Here is a 17,501-nt window from a genome sequence, read left to right on the forward strand (position 1 = left end):
GAGATAGTTTGGCTTGAAGTCAGTACAGTGCAGCTGCTTAAATATCTACGGCAATTTTGTTTGCATATATTAGCTAGATTGACCTCTAAAAGGCAGGACTTGAGGCATTCACATGAGAAATGGAGGAATGGAAATCTGACCATTATTTTATTTACTGAGGGAGGCAATATAAATATCCAACTAAAAAAATAAAATATTTTGCCCTGCCTTGCTTTGGGACTCCTTTGTGTAGTGAAAAAGTAGGGTAGTTCCTTTCCTCCTTTCTCATTCCCTATCCTTTAACTTAGCTCTTGAGATTATCAGAAGAAATCTTGTTTTGATCTTGGTGTTGGATGTTCTCGGTAATAGATTTCCATAGTGAATTTCGGACCTACGCTTTTTTGGGTCTTCAGATGACCCTGGGTACATTGGATTCCAAAATATAAGGCAATCTCCAGAATACCAGTTGGTAGCTGAAGAGTGTATATAGAAAACTTTAAGAGTATATGATTCTAAAATTAATAGTTGTTGCTCTGTCAATAGTACCTTCCCATGTCCCTCCTCCCTTCCCTCTGCTAGCTTCACTATAGCGATGGTATCTGAAAATGACACTTACATAGAAAACTCTCATTAGGTTCTTTAGAACCATTTCACCATCTTGGCGGAAACTTTAGTACACCAAGAGCTATGGAAGTGATAATAAATATCCAATAATTCTAGGAACTGCCTGAGATAGTGCCCCCAAAACTTTATTTGTTTGTTTGTTTGTTTATTTATTTGCTACCCTCCCCGGAGGCTCACGAACATCTATGTTTTACATTCGGTTTTTATGCTTTGTTACACTTTGTACTTTCAGTTCCTGTTGAATTTCATCCGAAGTGGACCATCAGTGTATGCAACATACTGTGCTGAAAGGTTAAGGCGCACCTATGTCAATGGAGCACGGTCTGAGCCACCCAGCTGGCTGGAGCTTCAGGTAGCTGTTATTTCATAGTACTCATTTCCAGAGTCTAGATTTTCCCTCGTGAAAAAGGTTAATGAAAAAGAGACACACAGCAAGTAGAAATTAAATCTAGGATCTGGTTGAAAGCTATTAGGAATAAGGTTCTCACGGAACATATACTTGAAATCTGTATGCACATATAATATATATACCTATCAAAGTTGCCTTTATGAAGTGCTATTTTATGTTCTTTTTAACAAACTTGTCATGAGCCTGGTCCTCCCTGGGCAACTTCCTAGTTGAGCCTTCTGATGATGATGTCCATTTGGCTGCAGCTGGAGTCCAGTCTGTTTGGAAGCAGCTTCAGTTTTATGGTCTGTCCTCCCCAAGGTAGTGCGGTGTCCACTGTTTGAGCTGCTGTAGTCAATGAAAGCAGCAATGGATTATTTAAATTCTCCTTCTTTGGAAGTTTGGGTTCTCCTTCTTTGGAAGTTTTTAAGCAGAGGCTAGATAGTCATCTGACAGAAATGCTGATTTTATGAACTTAGGCAGCTTGTGAGTGGGTGGGCAGGAAGGGATGTTCTTGCAGGCCAGACTGAATTCTGGGGATTTTTGATGGGAGGGATCATTTGGACATGAAATTGGGGTCACTGTGGGTAGGCAGGTAGTGGTAAGTTCCTGCATTGTGCAGGAGGTTGAACTAGATGACCCTGGAGGTCCCTTCCAACTCAATGTTTCTGTGATTCTATCAAATTCTCCAGAAGTTTTAGTCGACCTAAATGGTTAAAAAAAGGATGTGGGTGACGGCTACATCTTTCAGGCCCTGATGTAAAGGGCCAGATGTATATAGAATGCTGACTTTACTGGGCACACAACATGGCTAGCTGATATAAGGTTGTACCCTAGCATGTTAAAGGTAAAGGTATCCCCTGTGCAAGCACCGGGTCATGTCTGATCCTTGGGGTGATGCCCTCCAGTGTTTTCATGGCAGACTCAATACAGGGTGGCCTTGCCAGTGCCTTCCCCAGTCATTACAGTTTTACCCCCCAGCAGCAAGCTGGGTACTCATTTTACCAACCTCAGAAGGATGGAAGGCTGAGTCAACCTTGAGCCGTCTGCTTGGATCGAACTCCCAACCTCATGGACAGACAGCTTCAGACAGCATTTCTGCCGCTTACCACGCTGCACCACAAGAGGCTCCTAGCATGTTAGGAAGAAGTAAAATTGAGGTCATCCAGTCCAAAGTTTAACATCCATTCATTGATTACATGTTCTCAAATACAAACACAATGCATATGTCTCAAGCAAAAATCAATGGTGTCTTCTATGTGGGGCAGAATGTTGTAGTTTCCCCCATTGCTGGCGCAGCTGCAGATAAAGCATGGCATCAATGGGGCCTCCATGTGGCATGTTTCTCTGCCCCAGTTCCCCCAGCAGTGCCCTCATTCCTTGAACCACCTGGGATGCTGCAATTAAAAAAAAATCACCAATAGGATATTGATATACCGTTGTGATAACAGATGTAGCAGGTTCTCTAAACTCCCAGCTTTCTTTCTTTTTTGAAAAAGTAATTATCTCCTTTGGTTGCAAAGGATATGCCATTTTCCTAATATCTCTGTAAGGGAAGTGGCTAGAAACTTAAAAAAAATGCAGACTGAGAATTCACTGACCCAGTAATCACAGGGTCATCAGGAAATATTTACTCCACATGTCTCCCAAAGTCATTGTGCACCTCCCAACAGCCAATCCAGGTATTGTTTTGGGGGCAAATGTGTCAGCATCACCTCAGGTTAAAAGGTAAAGGTAAAGGTATCCCTATGCAAGCACCGGGTCATGTCTGACCCTTGGGGTGACGCCCTCTAGCGTTTTCTTGGCAGACTCAATATGGGGTGGTTTGCCAGTGCCTTCCCCAGTCATTACCATTTACCCCCCAGCAAGCTGGGTACTCATTTTACCAACCTCGGAAGGATGGAAGGCTGAGTCAACCTTGAGCCGGCTGCTGGGATTGAACTCCCAGCCTCATGGGCAGAGCTTTCAGACTGCTGCCTTACCACTCTGTGCCACATCACCTCAGGTACAGCATTACATTTGTTTAACTCTGCCCTTCAGGAAACAAAGAACAAGAAGTCCATCATGCTCAGTGTGACACTGATGAATGGAAGCAGCATCACAGTCTCTGTAGATTCAGCCTCTACAGCAAAGGAGATCTGCCAGGCGATAGCTGATAAAATGAAGTTAAAGGACACCTTTGGGTTCTCCCTCTACATTGCTTTGTATGACAAGGTGATGTATATAACTTGTAATGAACGACATCCTGTTTTCCTAGAGCTCTGTTGAATAATAGATTTTCTGGTGGTTGTATTTTTCCATCCCTTAATGGAAAGTTATGTTTCTGCAGCACTCTGTTGGTATCCTCTGCTTTCCATAACTTTTAACCATCTTTGCACACTAAGCTTATCCAGTGGAATCCAATTTCCTGTATTTTACTCTTCACTTGGTAATGTATCATAAATCCAAGCCTGAATGACCTGTCATCTCGCAATTATAGAAAGGAAAGAACAGTTTGGGACCACAAAAGCACAATCTGAGCTTTTAAACATATTTTTTCTCCAGGTTGGATGGAATTTGCTTCTAATTATCTATGACATGTTAACTGCATCGTGTGAGGAAAAAATTGCCTGCCTGTTTATGTTGTGTATATATGTTCTGACTCAGTTTGTCACATAGTTTCTACAGATTTTATGGTCATGGCCCACTGTTCATATATCTGATTCACAACATGCACATTCAGTTTGCTAGATGCTCAAATGATGGAAGCTCAGTGTAGCATTTCTCTTAGTTTCAAAATAGTGAAACAGACTGTAGGCTGTTGTCTTGCATGTCAGCCATGTGCCAATAAATTTATTTATTTAAGAATTTACACTTGGTTTATCTTGAATTTTAAGTGCCTTGTGAAAAAATATATTACAATATACAAAAATATCTAATGAGCTGAAGAAACAAAGAACAATCAGCCTAGGAGGCATAAAATGAGGCTTCTCCAACTATTCCATAAGTACATTGCTTTACACCACATTGCTAAATAACTCTTCTGATACAACATATTTTCCCCTCTGTCACTACCTTTGCTGGTAGTTAATCCCATTCTTAACTTTTACCAATAAATGAAATGATTCCAGAAGGGATTTTCCATGCTTATTAATACATTCTGTTAATAGCATATTTATACTTAAAAGAGACCTTGTTCTTAGGTTTGGTCACTTGGTAGTGGACGGGACCATATAATGGATGCCATTTCCCAGTGTGAACAACTGGAAAAGGAGAAGGGCGGCCATGAGCGCTACACTCCCTGGCGTCTCTACTTTAGGAAAGAGATCTTCTCTCCCTGGCACAACTCTAAAGAAGATCCGGTCAGCACTGAGCTCATCTATCATCAAATCATACGGGGGATCCGGTTTGGAGAATATCGTTGTGAGAAGGTGGGTTGGTATTTCATCCGGAGGGACAACATATAGAATTCCTCCTAAAGACCACTCCTTGCCACATGGCTTTTGGTTTACCATCCCTTTGAATGTCTTGTTGTATAACTTCTATGCACTGTGATGTACAGATTCTTACATCTGTCCTTATGGGGAAAGATTACTCTAATTTGTCAGACACAGCAATGTAATTCTGAAAAATGCAGAGTTCAGGTTAAAGACTTTCCCTGGCAAATCACTTAATCTCTTTGACTGTTTTAGGAGGAAGACTTGGTGGAGATAGGAGCCAAATATTGTTATATCAAGTTTGGGGAATCCATCCAGAATGACTTGGTTAGGAATTTACTACAGGAATGTATCCCAGCAAAGCTGCTAAGGTCCAAAACCCAGGAGAAGTGGGTGAGCCTCATCACATATGCTCATGCCAAGGTATGCGCACTCAGCAAGTAAAAGAACTGACTGTTATTTTAGCTTCTGCTTCACTTAGATCTCTTTATGAGATCTATGTCGAGGAATAGAAGGCAGTGTTCCAAATGAGATAGATACATCTGTGGGTGGACCGTGCTGCATCAGAACTGGATTCCCTAACATCCATAATTTTAATTATTTAAGAAACACAAATGACGAGTGTAATAGCTGAGCAGCTGCATTCAAACCCAACACTGCCTTAACTTTCCCAAGTAGCTTTTACATACCTTAAATGTGGAGCTTCAGAAGAAACTGTGAAGGCTCCCACTACCAGCTTTTAAAATGTCTGCGTTTGTAATGTTTCTGTACTGCTTTTGTAATGTTATTTAAAACTTTTCCGCTTTATAATTGACTGCTGTATGCTGCTTTGAATATATTTTTGACAAGCAGGGTATACATTTTGAAAACAAATAAGCAGGGCCATAATTCCTGCTTTGTGGGTGTTTTTGGAAACATAAGTCTGAGTCTGCTTTATTTTATTTTTAAATCGTGAGGTTCAAGCTACAGTGCAAAGTGCTGAGCTTTATGTGCATGGATGTCAGTGCTAGCTAAAGGACCTCAAACACACTCTAGGAGGGCTGAAGGCCTTGGTACCTTGAGGGCAATGTGCACAAAGGAATCCAGTATGCTGCTACTTTATTGCAGGCCCTGTACACGCAAGACAAGCAATCACCTCAGAGTGTGAAGGAACAGCTGGTGGATTTTGCTCGGTTTCAGTGGCCCCTACTCTTTTCTAGGTTCTTTGAAGTTTCCAAATTTTCAGGTAATGGCATCAGGTTGGTTGTGGGTGAGAGCACTGAGGGAGGACTACTTGAGGCAAGAATAGTTTTTTTACAGCCCCTTTTTATTGAATTTGCAGGGCCCAGCCTGCCCAAGAACCAATTCGTAGTGGCAATTCATTGGAAAGGTATTTGCTTTCTGGATGATACAGAAAAAAGGCTTCTAGATCTCTCATTCCCAGAAATTACTGGCATTCATACCAGCAGGTAAGTCTACCTGGGCCAGACAAAGAATGGCTGCATCTCTGCCAAAATTCTACAAATAATTGTTTTTTAAGTGCTTTTCATGATAGGACTGATTCAGGAAACTTTGTTGTAAAATAGGCATTACAGTGAGGGAGGACAGTGTAGAAATAATTAGTTGATTTCCATGTAAAGTTTTAGAAAAGATGTCCCTTATTTCAGGTAAAACCATTAGTGGTAGAAGTCTGATTGAGAATCTTGTACAGCAAGAGTAGGATGTGAAGTCTGGTATCCAGTGCACCATTCAAGGTACTGTGCACTGCTGCAGAGAGATTTTTTGACCCTTGTGTGCTAACTTTACGTGCAGCACAGTGGCACAGTCCCCACATAAACCATCCCTGGAAGCAAAAACTATCCATCCCATCTTTGTACTTTTTCCCACACTTGATTCCTCTGTTTTCCTATCACCACAATTGCCAAAGAATGCAGAGTTAAGGAGGAAGTTTCCAATTTCTAGTTTTAGAGAGTACCCTCTGCACAAAGGAGCAGGTGTGGAGCTCCATCCTCATATACCTTATTTGCATTTATATATTTATATTTATACCACTTTTTAGCATGATGCACCTCCAGCCTGTTAATTACTGTTGTAAGAAACATGGAGAAATTAAAATGAAAAATGGCAACCTTCTAGGCAACCTTTTTTCTTCCTACCCTCTTTCCTCTGATGTAATGACACTCTACGCCACATGTTTAGCTGCATATAGTTTGAGCCTGTATTATTTTAGGGCTGTGTGCAGAGATTCAATTCCCTGTGTCTCTAGAAGCTGTTGTTTTATGATCTGCAGGGCAGTCAAGACATTTGGGCAAAGTTGCACCCTGACCACACTGCGTTCTGAAGAATTTGTCTTGACATCAGTCAACAGTGTTGTCATTGCAGAACTAGTGGTCTTGTTCCTGGAAGGACTAAAGAAGAGATCACAATATGCTATAGCAATGCAGGACAACAGGCAGCAAGGTAACTGCAGGGTGGTAACTCTGGCAGAACGTCAGGAGGCAAAAGAGAAGGTCTGTTGTGATACTTAATTCTAGTAGAAGGAAGTAATAAGCAGATCCTTATCATGCTTTCAGAAGGAAAAGGTTCCCCAAATGTTAGGTATTCTGCATCATTGTGGCTGCTGGCCAAAATTGTATAAATCAAACGGCACTGTGGCATGAAGCCAATAAAAAAACTGTCACACCTCTGTGTTTGAAGTTCTTTTTTTTAAGACTTTGAAAAGAGAAGAATTATTTTTTTATTCTCTGCTTTTCACTACCTGAAGGAGTCGCAAAGGGGCTTATGAACACCTTTCCCTTCCTCTCCCCACAATAGACACCATATATGGTAGATGAGGGTGAGAAAGCTCTAACAGAACTGCTCTGTAAGAACAGCTCTAAGAGAACTATGACTAGTTCAAGGTCACCCAGCTGGGGGTTACTGTGTCTGGGGAAACAGTGGTGAGCAGTGGATGACTGATTTGGGATCCTCTTTTGGCTGGCTGTTAATTTAGCAGCAAAATGATTGATAGAATGTTGGTTAATTATAGCCCCACCCTCAGCTCCTGCCAGCTGATGATGTCTTGATGTCTCCCTCAGATTTTTCTCTCTGAGTAGCATGTTGTATTTGTCTTTTTGCACATCAGAGGACCTAACAATCCTGGCTTTTAAAAAAGGAGATTTGCTTATTCTAAACCGGGAAAAAGGAGTAGAAGAAAATCAAGGCTGGGTCCATGCTCAGAATGAGCGCACCAACAAATCTGGACTTGTCTCAGAAGAGTCTATCTACATCATCCCTTCTGTGACAAAACCTTCTAGTCAAATACTGGTAAGGAGCAATTGATGCAGCCTCTGACTGAAAAAAATGGCCATCATTCCTCTCTTTTGCTGTTACTGATGTATTAATACCCAGAAAAAATAGAACATGCTGAAATATGTCCTCTTATTCATGTATCCACTGTGACTAGTAGTGAAAAACAAGACCACCTCATGGTCACAAAACAATAGGAGGATGGAAATGTCTATGCTGGATGAATCCTAGGTGAGCAAAAAAATATTTTTGGCTGCCATGAAATGTCAGGCAAGCTTCAAAGGGGATGGAATTCCACAGGCAGGGTGCTACCACCAAGAAAATCCCATCACAAGTTTCCTACCTCATCAATATGGTCAAGGACGGCAGAGACAATACTTGAGAAAAGAACCTTAACTGGTGGGCTACATTGTAATAGCTTCCTCCATTCCTTCTTAGGAAACAGCGTCTTTGTCATTTTTGAATTTGTTGTTGTTAGGTGCAAAGTCATTTCCAACCCATCATGACCTCACGGAGAATGATCCTCCAGACTTTCCTGTCCTCTACCATTCCCCAGAGTCCATTTAAGCTCGCACCAGCAGCTTCAGTGACTCCATCCAGCCACCTCATTTTTGAATATGCTATGCTGATCTCTAGACAAGTCTGCTGTAATGCCCTTGCTTTCTTGCTTTCTTGCTTTCTTGCTTTCTTGCTTTCTTGCTTGCTTGCTTGCTTGCTTGCTTGCTTGCTTGCTTGCTTGCTTGCTTGCTTGCTTGCTTGCTTGCTTGCTTGCTTGCTTGCATGCGTGCATTCATTCATTCATTCATTCATTCATTCATTTGCTTTTAGTCTAGGGGCTCAGAATGGGTTACAACAAATACAAATATACAATTTAATAATTCCATAACATTTGCATATAAATTCTTACACTAAATTATACTATAAATATGTTTAAAATAAAAGAACCAAAAATATATAACTTTGCAAATATAAAGATATAACATTGTTTGCCTGCTTCTGCATCCTGTCTGAAGATAGAGGAGGGGGCAGTGTATAAGGATGTCAACTCTGTAACAGAATTTACTAGAGTCAGGCAGGGAGGCCTCAGCCATAGGTCTAACCTAAGGTCTCAGCCATAGGTCTAGCATAACTGCTTAAGGGTCTGCAGGGCCTGATCTCACCAGGTACAGTGTTGCCAGGGCCTTTTGAGGCCAATTTGATTTCTTTGGGGCTGGGGATCCTAAGCAGATTTTGATTGCTAGATCTGAGAGCCTTTTTGAGGACATAATGGTTGGTCTGTTGGTACAAATTGTGGAGGCCAGATATATTGCAGGTACTGACATATAACATCAGTGTTATAAGAAGCAATTTATTTCTGGTCCAGTTTTGGGATTACCTTGTCCCATATGTACCTCTTTGATTTATGAGGTATAGAAATGGTACTGAGAAAGGCAGGGCCACTTCCCTCAGAAGCGATATTGGGTTCAACATCTATTTAAATTTTGTCTGTGGTGACCCTACATTTATGGATATGTTGGTGAACACTTGGGAAATGTCGCTAGGCCAGGTACTCTATGTAGTTTTTGCTGAGGAAAATCTATAAGCATATGAATGGACAGTCCTGGCATAATGTTGCCTCCATGCCAATAAACATGGATTATTTAAGGCCATGTCTTTTCAGAGTTTACTGATGATGTCACCTGAACAACGGCGACTGGCATCATTAAACTCTCGCACCGAGGAGCCTGAGGAAGAGGAATTGAAGGTGAAACCTTATACTCTTGAGGAATTCTCCTATGAGCACTTCAGGTACATGTGCACAACATTATTTCTTTCAGAATTTGGAGGACCACAGGTTGACTACCCCTGGCTTAGACCTCTCTCAATGTTTCCACTACCCTGTTTGAGTTTACATATGTTGTACAACCTTCTCTCAATGCCAATTAGTCTGTAATCAGGGTCTGTCTTCCACATGGCTGCAACCCTCACTGTGTCATGATTGCTGGCTCACTGGGCAAGCTGGGAGGCAGGCTACTTGATCAGCAAGTCTAGATGTTTTGGACAGCTGCTCACCGAGAGACAAGCCCCACTACCAAAGGCACTCCAGCACTTTGCCCACTGCTTCAGTCATAGCTACAGGATGGGATCACCTGGGAAGTTAACTCACAAGATTCCTTCCTGCAGATATTATCAGAGCAATGTGGCAGCTCTGGTAATGACTAAAGCAAGCCTAAGGAGTTGGTGGGTAGTGGTACCACACAGAATTCAAGGTTCTTTCTGTTGTAAGCAAACCTGGGTCAGGATGGCAGGTGTGTGAGTGCTCTGTTGCCAGAGATGAGGCAGTTCTTTGAGAAAACAGTGCTCTTCTGTGTTTGTCCAGAGTTCCAGAGAAAGAATCCGTTAGCAGGGCTGTCTTACACAAGTCCCGTGGGCGGAGTCCCCTGTGGGCTCACTCTCGGGAGCCCTTGAAACAGCCTTTACTGAAGAAGGTATGCGCCAATCCAGACCTTTGCGATTCTTCTTGCCAGACATTCATTGATATCCTTTCAACAGTTATCCTCAGGATGATTTATTAAGCACAAAAAGGGAATTGTTAAGGTATGACAGGTCAGCTTTACAATGGATCATCAAGTGCCAAAACAATATTGATCCCTGGTCCAAAATAAGTCCATCTGGCCTCAACCAGAGCCAGGTCTTTTTCAGCCCTGGTCCCAGCCTGGTGGAACATGCTGCCACCAGAGACTTGGGCCCTGATGGAACTATTGCAATTCCGCAGAATCTGGAGGACATCACTGTTCCACCAGGAATACAGTTGAGGCCAGTACACATAATACTCAGAACATACCCCCCACACACCCTTGTCAGCAAAATTGGCCAATGACTTAAGTCAGATATAAGACCAGTTGAGAAACTCAGCAAGCAATGGGGTGAGGGTTTCTTCATGTTATCTGTACCTGTTTCCTGTTCCCTGTAAACCGCCCTGAGCTTTTGGGGGAGGGTGGTATATAAATATAAATAAATAAATAAATAAATAAATAAATAAAATGTTTTATTTTGTATGGTTTTATCAAATGGTTATGTTAATCTTAATATGCTGTATACCACACTGAGCCTAATAAGGAGGAGGATTAATAATTCTCATAACAATAATAGTTTAGCTGATCATCAAAATAGGAAGGATATGCAGCCTCTAATATTAGCCCGGAATCGCTTTTAATTCTGCATCTTCTCCATAAATTTTTCCTTATCTATTTGTTCACCTATCATGAAATACATGGGAGATTACCCTTCAAAACAAGAGAGATCCCCTGTGGAACTCACTGACCAGATATTTGTAGTGGCTATTCAGGAGGAAGTCCTGCATGATGAGATCTACTGTCAGATCATGAAGCAACTCACAGAAAACAGCAACAGGTAACAAGACAAAGCATTCCTGACCTTCTCCTGCAGGACAATAACCAACACAATCAGCAATAAGCAACAAATTCCAGTTTCTTATAAATGATTCAGACTGCATAAGGCTGGAAACTTAAGATGCATCCCCATTCAACCAAGAATCATAAACAGAAAGCTGGAGAGGTAAAATGAACTAAAATTGAGAACACAGTATTTTAAATCTCTTCTACTTAAGAGATTGAAGACTGATAGAAGGAAGGGGGCATAGGATACAGGCAAGTCTCGTTAGAGCTCAGAACTTAAACCACGTCGGTACTTGGATGAGAGACCATCAAAGAAGGCTCTGCAGATGAAGCAATGAGAAATCACATCTATTTCTCACTTGCCTTGAAAGTCCTTTGCTGTGGTCACCATCTTTTGGTTTGCGACATGCATATTTAAGGCTACCTCATGGCTGTATTATGGCTGATTCCATTGTCATTAATTCTGGTCTGGAAGGTAATATATAAGAAATGAAAGTTTTGAAAAGCACTGACCTATGCTACGACCTCAGCCCTTAAACTGCATAATTAATCTGTGACATACTGGTTTGTATTACTTAGAAAAATGTATGTGGTGATGATAGCCCACAGACTGCTTCCCCCAGCTTAGACAATCAACTGAAGATCATATTATCAAGTAGCTATAGATGCAGGATCAGGATACACAATCCAAGTAGTCAGGATTTGGTGTCTGCTCCAATGGACAGTCCAGGCTACTAGTGAAGCTGGCTGCCATTCTTCTTTGCTTCTGTTCTCCAGACTGGGTGACAGCATTAGTTCTTTCATTCCTGTTGACAATGCATGGATTTCTAAGCCTGAAGTTCTACTAAGATGGGTAAATCACCTTTGGCATGAATCCTATGTAGACAATAAAGCTTTGAAATTATTGTCAAAACTACAGGTACAGTGTGAACAATGGCTGGCAGTTACTCTGGCTCTGCACAGGCCTTTTCCCTCCTAGTAAATCTCTGCTGAAACATGCTCAGAAGTTCATAGAGACTCGTCAGAAGGAGAACCTGGCTTTAGACTGCCGACGTAGAATCCAGAGGGTGATGAGGTAACTTTAGAAGGGCTTTCTAAGTACTTTTGATTCCCCATGTCCCTGTTCAGTAAGGCTTCAGTGTCAATGGTACATGCTCATAGGAATGGTATTTCTGGTGTATGAGGTATATCATGTAATTTTTTAAAAACATATGGAAGCCCAGGAATTCCTTCCATTTGAGGAGTGAGCAAACTGAACATGAACTTTGCTTCTGCAAGCACCGTGCCACTCTCAGTAAACAGAATCCGTGCCTGTGAATTTTTCTGGATTTGAGATTTACCTGCAGTTTTTGTATAGAAAATGTCATAGAAACAAATGGTATTTTCTCTATAAACAAAATGATGGGGAAGGTCAATCACTCGATGATAACTAAGTTTCTGAAATGTATTTGTACCCTCCAAGAGTGTCACCTTCACTAAATAGTATCCATGGACATTATTGCAGTAGGAGCATTTAAGAAGTATATCTTCTGCATACACCTCATGCATGAACCTGCCTTGTCTGGGCATGAAAGACATACTTTGAACACTTCTGCGCTTCAGCCTTTGCCACTCTTTCCTTGTCTGCTCAGATCAGGAAACTAGCAGATCCTTCTTTAAAGCAACTTCACATATAGTTTGTATAATTCCCATTTCCAGTGATGTTCATTCCATATTCTCTTTACACATAAGAATTAGCAGATGCTTTGGTATATAGAAAATCAACTGCTGGTCATAGTTTGATTTTGCAGCAGAAGCTATTCAAATCCTGTGTTTGAAAGGGGTCTTAATGATGATGGGCCCCCATAATCACTCTGGCAGAGTGGGAGGGTGATTAGCTGAAAGCCTGGGGAGCCCTGAAGATGATCACTCCCCAAGTCTCAGGCAGCACGTAGGGATCAGCAGTGGGGTGGCTAGGGTCCTTTGACTGCCCTGGAGTTCCCTGCCCTTCCTCTCACTGCCTGAATGCCAGGCAGCATGGAGTGCAGGTGGTCAGCTGTAGGGCAATCAGGGCTTCTTGGCCACTCTAAGGCTGATCACTGACCCCCCCCTCCGAATTTCAGGCAGTGCTGAGGATCAGCTCTGGAGTACTGACTGAGGCAGCTGGCTGCAGGACAGCACAGCAGTGTGGGCATGAGGCAGATGATCCATATGTCCTATGGCTAGCACTGCCCATGTCTGGATTGTAGGGTTTCCCCCCTCTTCTTGTCTTAGGCTGCAATTCTAGTAGGAGAATTCTAGTAGGAAAACCCTCCCCCTTCCTATCTGGCTGCACTCCATTATCTGAAACATTTTTCTTCCAGTTCAACTCCCTGTACTGGAGTTGGCCAGGACAAAACTGTTTAAAGCAGTAGAGCATTACTAAATGAATAAAATCACAAGGATGCCCCAGTTTCATCTGGTTGTGCACTTCATATCTGTGCTACCTCCATAGCATATATTTATTAAGTAGGGGTATAGGGTAAGTGGCCTGATATTCAGGTTAAACAGGCCATGCACCCCCAAGTGAGACTATGCCATGCCTACTTCTGAGATGTTGGTGTGCACGAACTTTATTCCAGGAGTGGCTCTCGGAAGTGGGCCCCTCACAGTGTGGAAGTGGAGGCGATCCAGAAGAACATCACAAAGATATCCCACAAGGTTTCCTTTCCAAATGATACAGAGCAGGTGAGAAAAACTCTCTTACCTGTACATGCCTGTTAAATTCATTGTATGGGCTGCTTTTCATATCATGTGAACACAAGACATACCTTGTTGGATCAAACCAAAAATTCATGTAGACTAAATTTCTCTCTAGCAGGGGTCAAACAGATTGCTCCTGAGTGGGCTGCACAAACGGGATCAGGCAATCTCCTTCTTTTGGACATGGACTTTAGATATTTTGCTTAATTAATGTCTGCTGTTGCTCATTGCCAAGGAGGCAGATGATCAACTCTTAGCTGTACCAAACCAATGAAAATCTATTTTCTTTCCTTCTCACATTGGTCTCCACTGTTGTGTTCCAGGTGTTTGAAGTAGGGACACACACAAAAGTAAGGATGCTGTGTCAGACAATTGCCGGCAAGCTCGAACTGAGTTCCTGGGAAGGATTCAGCCTCTTTGTCAAGATTTCAGACAAGGTAATAAGTTAAGAATGCAGTAGAATAGGACAAACTCCCTTAGTGGCATCCCAACTCTGATAATAAGCCACATTTCAGCTAACCCTTATAGATATAGGATATATGTTGCCATTTGCTGCTTTGGCTTAGCTTCTGTTCAGTGTGACTTGTGTCCCAAACCGTGAGGCATGTTCCTGTTGATATGTCAATTTCAGTCTTGAGGCTGCACCTTGGTGTTCCTGCAGTGGAAGTCATGAGGCAAGACCTGACTCTGTGTGCTAACTTGGCCTCCCATTCCTGTGTCTTCTAGGTGATCAGTCAGAATGAAGCTGATTACTTCTTTGACTCCTTGAGACAGGTGACCGACTGGATGAGAAAGAACAAGCCTGGCAAAGATGGTATGGATAGAAATGGGTGGATGGAGAGCTTAACCTGGGGCTTGTGAGGAAAGTTGTGAATGCTTGTGCCCTCAGGATTAATCACCTTCCTCTGGATTTATTTTGATTGCCCTCAGGTCTCTACACATGCTCTTTGTATCTGGCATCTACTAGTCTGTTTATAGCAGCTTTTCAAATGTTTGCTGGCCAGCATCAAATTTCTCATTCATGTTTCCTTCTTTCTTGAAACTCAGTTTTGAAGCCTCAGAATCTTGGATAAATGATCAGGGGCTGTGGTCAGTGCTGCTGTGAACAGCTTGCTTTATGCAGGATCCTGCTATTTAATTTTGTATCATTTAATGTGTTGTGTTAATTCTTATGCTCTGCTTCATCCCTGTTTGGCTCCAGATTTTTACAGTCCTAATTCCATTGCACAGTTTCCGCATCCTATTGATTAAAATGAATAAAAAGGCTAGTCCCCCCGCCCTCTGAAATCATGACAACTGTGTTTTTCTAGTGGTTCCTGTGATTGTGAATTACCAAGTATATTTCATGAGAAAATTATGGCTAAATGTGGCTCCTGGGAAAGACTTGAAGGCTGACTGCATCTTTCATTACCACCAGGTAACTGCATTGATGGCTATAGAAAACCACTGAGGTTGATGATGAGGTAATTTGTTTGGTATAACAGTTGCTTCTTCAGTGCAACTGGTGGGAACTAGGAGGACATCTTTGGGATATGTAAGTGTGATTAAGTCCAGGATCTCTAAAATTTGGCAGTAAAAATTGCACATTTTCCTTTTTTGTTACCGGGAAAGAGTTACTATAAGGGCAGGGCCTAGAATGAAGGGAATTTACTTCAGGGCTTATTCAGCAACTGAATTATAGGCAGCATTTCTGCCTTCTGGAAGACTAAGGTGTCAAATATCCACCTCAAGATTGTTTTGGCACAGAAACCTGTCTTATCTTCAGTTTTGCACATTGTGTTATACTGGAAGTTCAAAAGAAACCTTCTTAAAATTAGGATCAATCAGGAGTTGAAAACGCCATTCCAGTTGAGAGGGGATTGTGTGAACATGGCTGCTTCCACACCCGGGTTGTTTTCTGCAGTGATCAGGTTGCTTATATGATGGTGTCTGAAATCACACAAAAGGTCCTAGAGGGCAGAGTGTAATAGGTTTTCTCTCACTATTTAGCGGTGGTTTCCCTATCACACCTGATGTACATTGAAGCTCCCCCCCCCAGTGATCTCATGTGACAATCAGGATTCTCTTCTCACCATGTTATTTTTTTGAAGACTAATCCCCTGCTGTCAAAAAGGCAGGATGAGATGTGTGGGGTTATTTTCTGTTTTATTAAAAAATACCACAAATATGCCAAATGCTGCATAGAAATAATTCAATATCTTTTAAGTCTCTTAAGGCAGATGATTCTGTTTTGTTAGGTTTGGTGCTGCAAAGGACTGGCCCCTTGCAGTCATCAATAGATGAAAACAGTAATTAAGACTAGCCTTTCACCAAAGTTTTGTAGTTATGCCGTTTCCCCTTCAGACACAAGAAACTGCTTCTGTTGATAGTGTCCTGCCCAGGAAACACCAGGGTTTTTCAAGATTTAAAACAAAGCCATTTTTAAATGGATGGAATGGACTGATAATAGAGGGTGCACAAATAGACATTAACAGCAAAAAATAGTTTGTGTGTTCATAGTATACAATAATCTATAAATTTAAAAATTCTAAGTCCTGTTTATTATCCAATCCTTGGAAGCAAAAGGAGAAATTCTGTTTCATGAATTTCTCCAGCATTAACTAGAAGATTAAAAACAACAACATTAAAGATAAGGTGACTGAACCAAGGGTGATTCTTGGCCACTGTTGCTTCTGTATAAGCCTTGCAGACATAGGGGGATCATTATTGGTTGAGGAAATTTTTGTCTTTCCTTTTTACAAGTAATAACACCCAAAACAGTAACCCAAATTGGGTTGAAGATTCACAGGTATGCTAACTGTTTATGATTCCCTAAAGCAATCCCCTTTATTCTTAGACTGTAAGGTCTTCTGGTCTGATCAGTCTGTGGCTGCAGTTATTGTCTACTGCCAGGCCAGTAAAATAGATTCTCAAGTAGCCCCTGTGGTATCTTGGACCTTTTAAAGGCATTTTAATGTTGTTCTCGTCAATCATAAGCAATGGCTTATTTTTATAGGGGAAAATATGTATCATGAAACCAGTGCAAACATTCTTTCACATACACGCCTCAGCAAAATTGCAGAGTGGAAGGTCATTGCCCCCAAATGCAGAATGTTTATCATCAATAATTGTATCTTTCAGGAACTGCCCAAATATCTAAGAGGCTATCACAAGTGCTCAAAAGAAGATGCCATCCAGCTAGGTAGCCTAATATTTAAAGTTCACTTTAAGGATTGTCAAATGCAGCAGGCAATAATCCCCAAAATGTTGAAGGAACTAGTGCCTGAGAATCTGATCCGAACAACATCTCCAGAGGAATGGAAAAGGGTAAGACTCCATTGATTAGTTCAGAATTCTACTCTGGAGATTCAAGGAATATGTCACAGTATGTGGTCAGTCTGCTATAGTTGGTGTGAAACATGCATTTTTTGTTGTTTGAAATGAGCAAAACCTTCACTCTGAGTTTTAAAAGTATTTTTCCCTCTTTGGGCAAAGAATAGGCAGGGAAAAGTCAGTTCAGTTGCTTTCCAGACTTAACAGTCCACCGTAATACAAATGCTAATAGATCTAGACAATAGGATGGTCAAGCTCTCCCTCTCCCACAAGCAAGGAACAGAAATTTGAAGGTATTAACTATTTAAAAGATTCAGGAAGAAACTTCTGGAAACTTCAGGAAGAGATTCTTTGACGCAGCCTGACCTAGTCAAATGGGTGGGGAAAGAGATAGGA

General features: G+C 41.6%; 1 protein-coding gene across 2 annotated transcripts in view; it reads left to right on the plus strand.

The window, feature by feature from the left end:
- Positions 1-17,501, plus strand: part of MYO7B (myosin VIIB) — a 67,030-nt gene that overhangs the window by 42,195 nt on the left and 7,334 nt on the right. For both annotated transcript variants that reach the window (XM_077349329.1, XM_077349330.1), the window contains 17 exons: positions 836-955; positions 3,032-3,205; positions 4,174-4,401; positions 4,663-4,830; positions 5,515-5,632; positions 5,729-5,855; positions 6,677-6,846; positions 7,511-7,692; positions 9,335-9,462; positions 10,034-10,191; positions 10,914-11,067; positions 11,992-12,147; positions 13,673-13,778; positions 14,117-14,230; positions 14,520-14,607; positions 15,104-15,210; positions 16,914-17,099. In XM_077349329.1, the coding sequence (XP_077205444.1) occupies positions 836-955; positions 3,032-3,205; positions 4,174-4,401; positions 4,663-4,830; positions 5,515-5,632; positions 5,729-5,855; positions 6,677-6,846; positions 7,511-7,692; positions 9,335-9,462; positions 10,034-10,191; positions 10,914-11,067; positions 11,992-12,147; positions 13,673-13,778; positions 14,117-14,230; positions 14,520-14,607; positions 15,104-15,210; positions 16,914-17,099 (2,484 nt within the window). The remainder of the gene's footprint in view (positions 1-835; positions 956-3,031; positions 3,206-4,173; positions 4,402-4,662; positions 4,831-5,514; positions 5,633-5,728; positions 5,856-6,676; positions 6,847-7,510; positions 7,693-9,334; positions 9,463-10,033; positions 10,192-10,913; positions 11,068-11,991; positions 12,148-13,672; positions 13,779-14,116; positions 14,231-14,519; positions 14,608-15,103; positions 15,211-16,913; positions 17,100-17,501) is intronic.

Source organism: Paroedura picta, chromosome 8 (genome assembly GCF_049243985.1).
Source record: "Paroedura picta isolate Pp20150507F chromosome 8, Ppicta_v3.0, whole genome shotgun sequence".
Classification (NCBI taxonomy): domain Eukaryota; kingdom Metazoa; phylum Chordata; class Lepidosauria; order Squamata; family Gekkonidae; genus Paroedura; species Paroedura picta.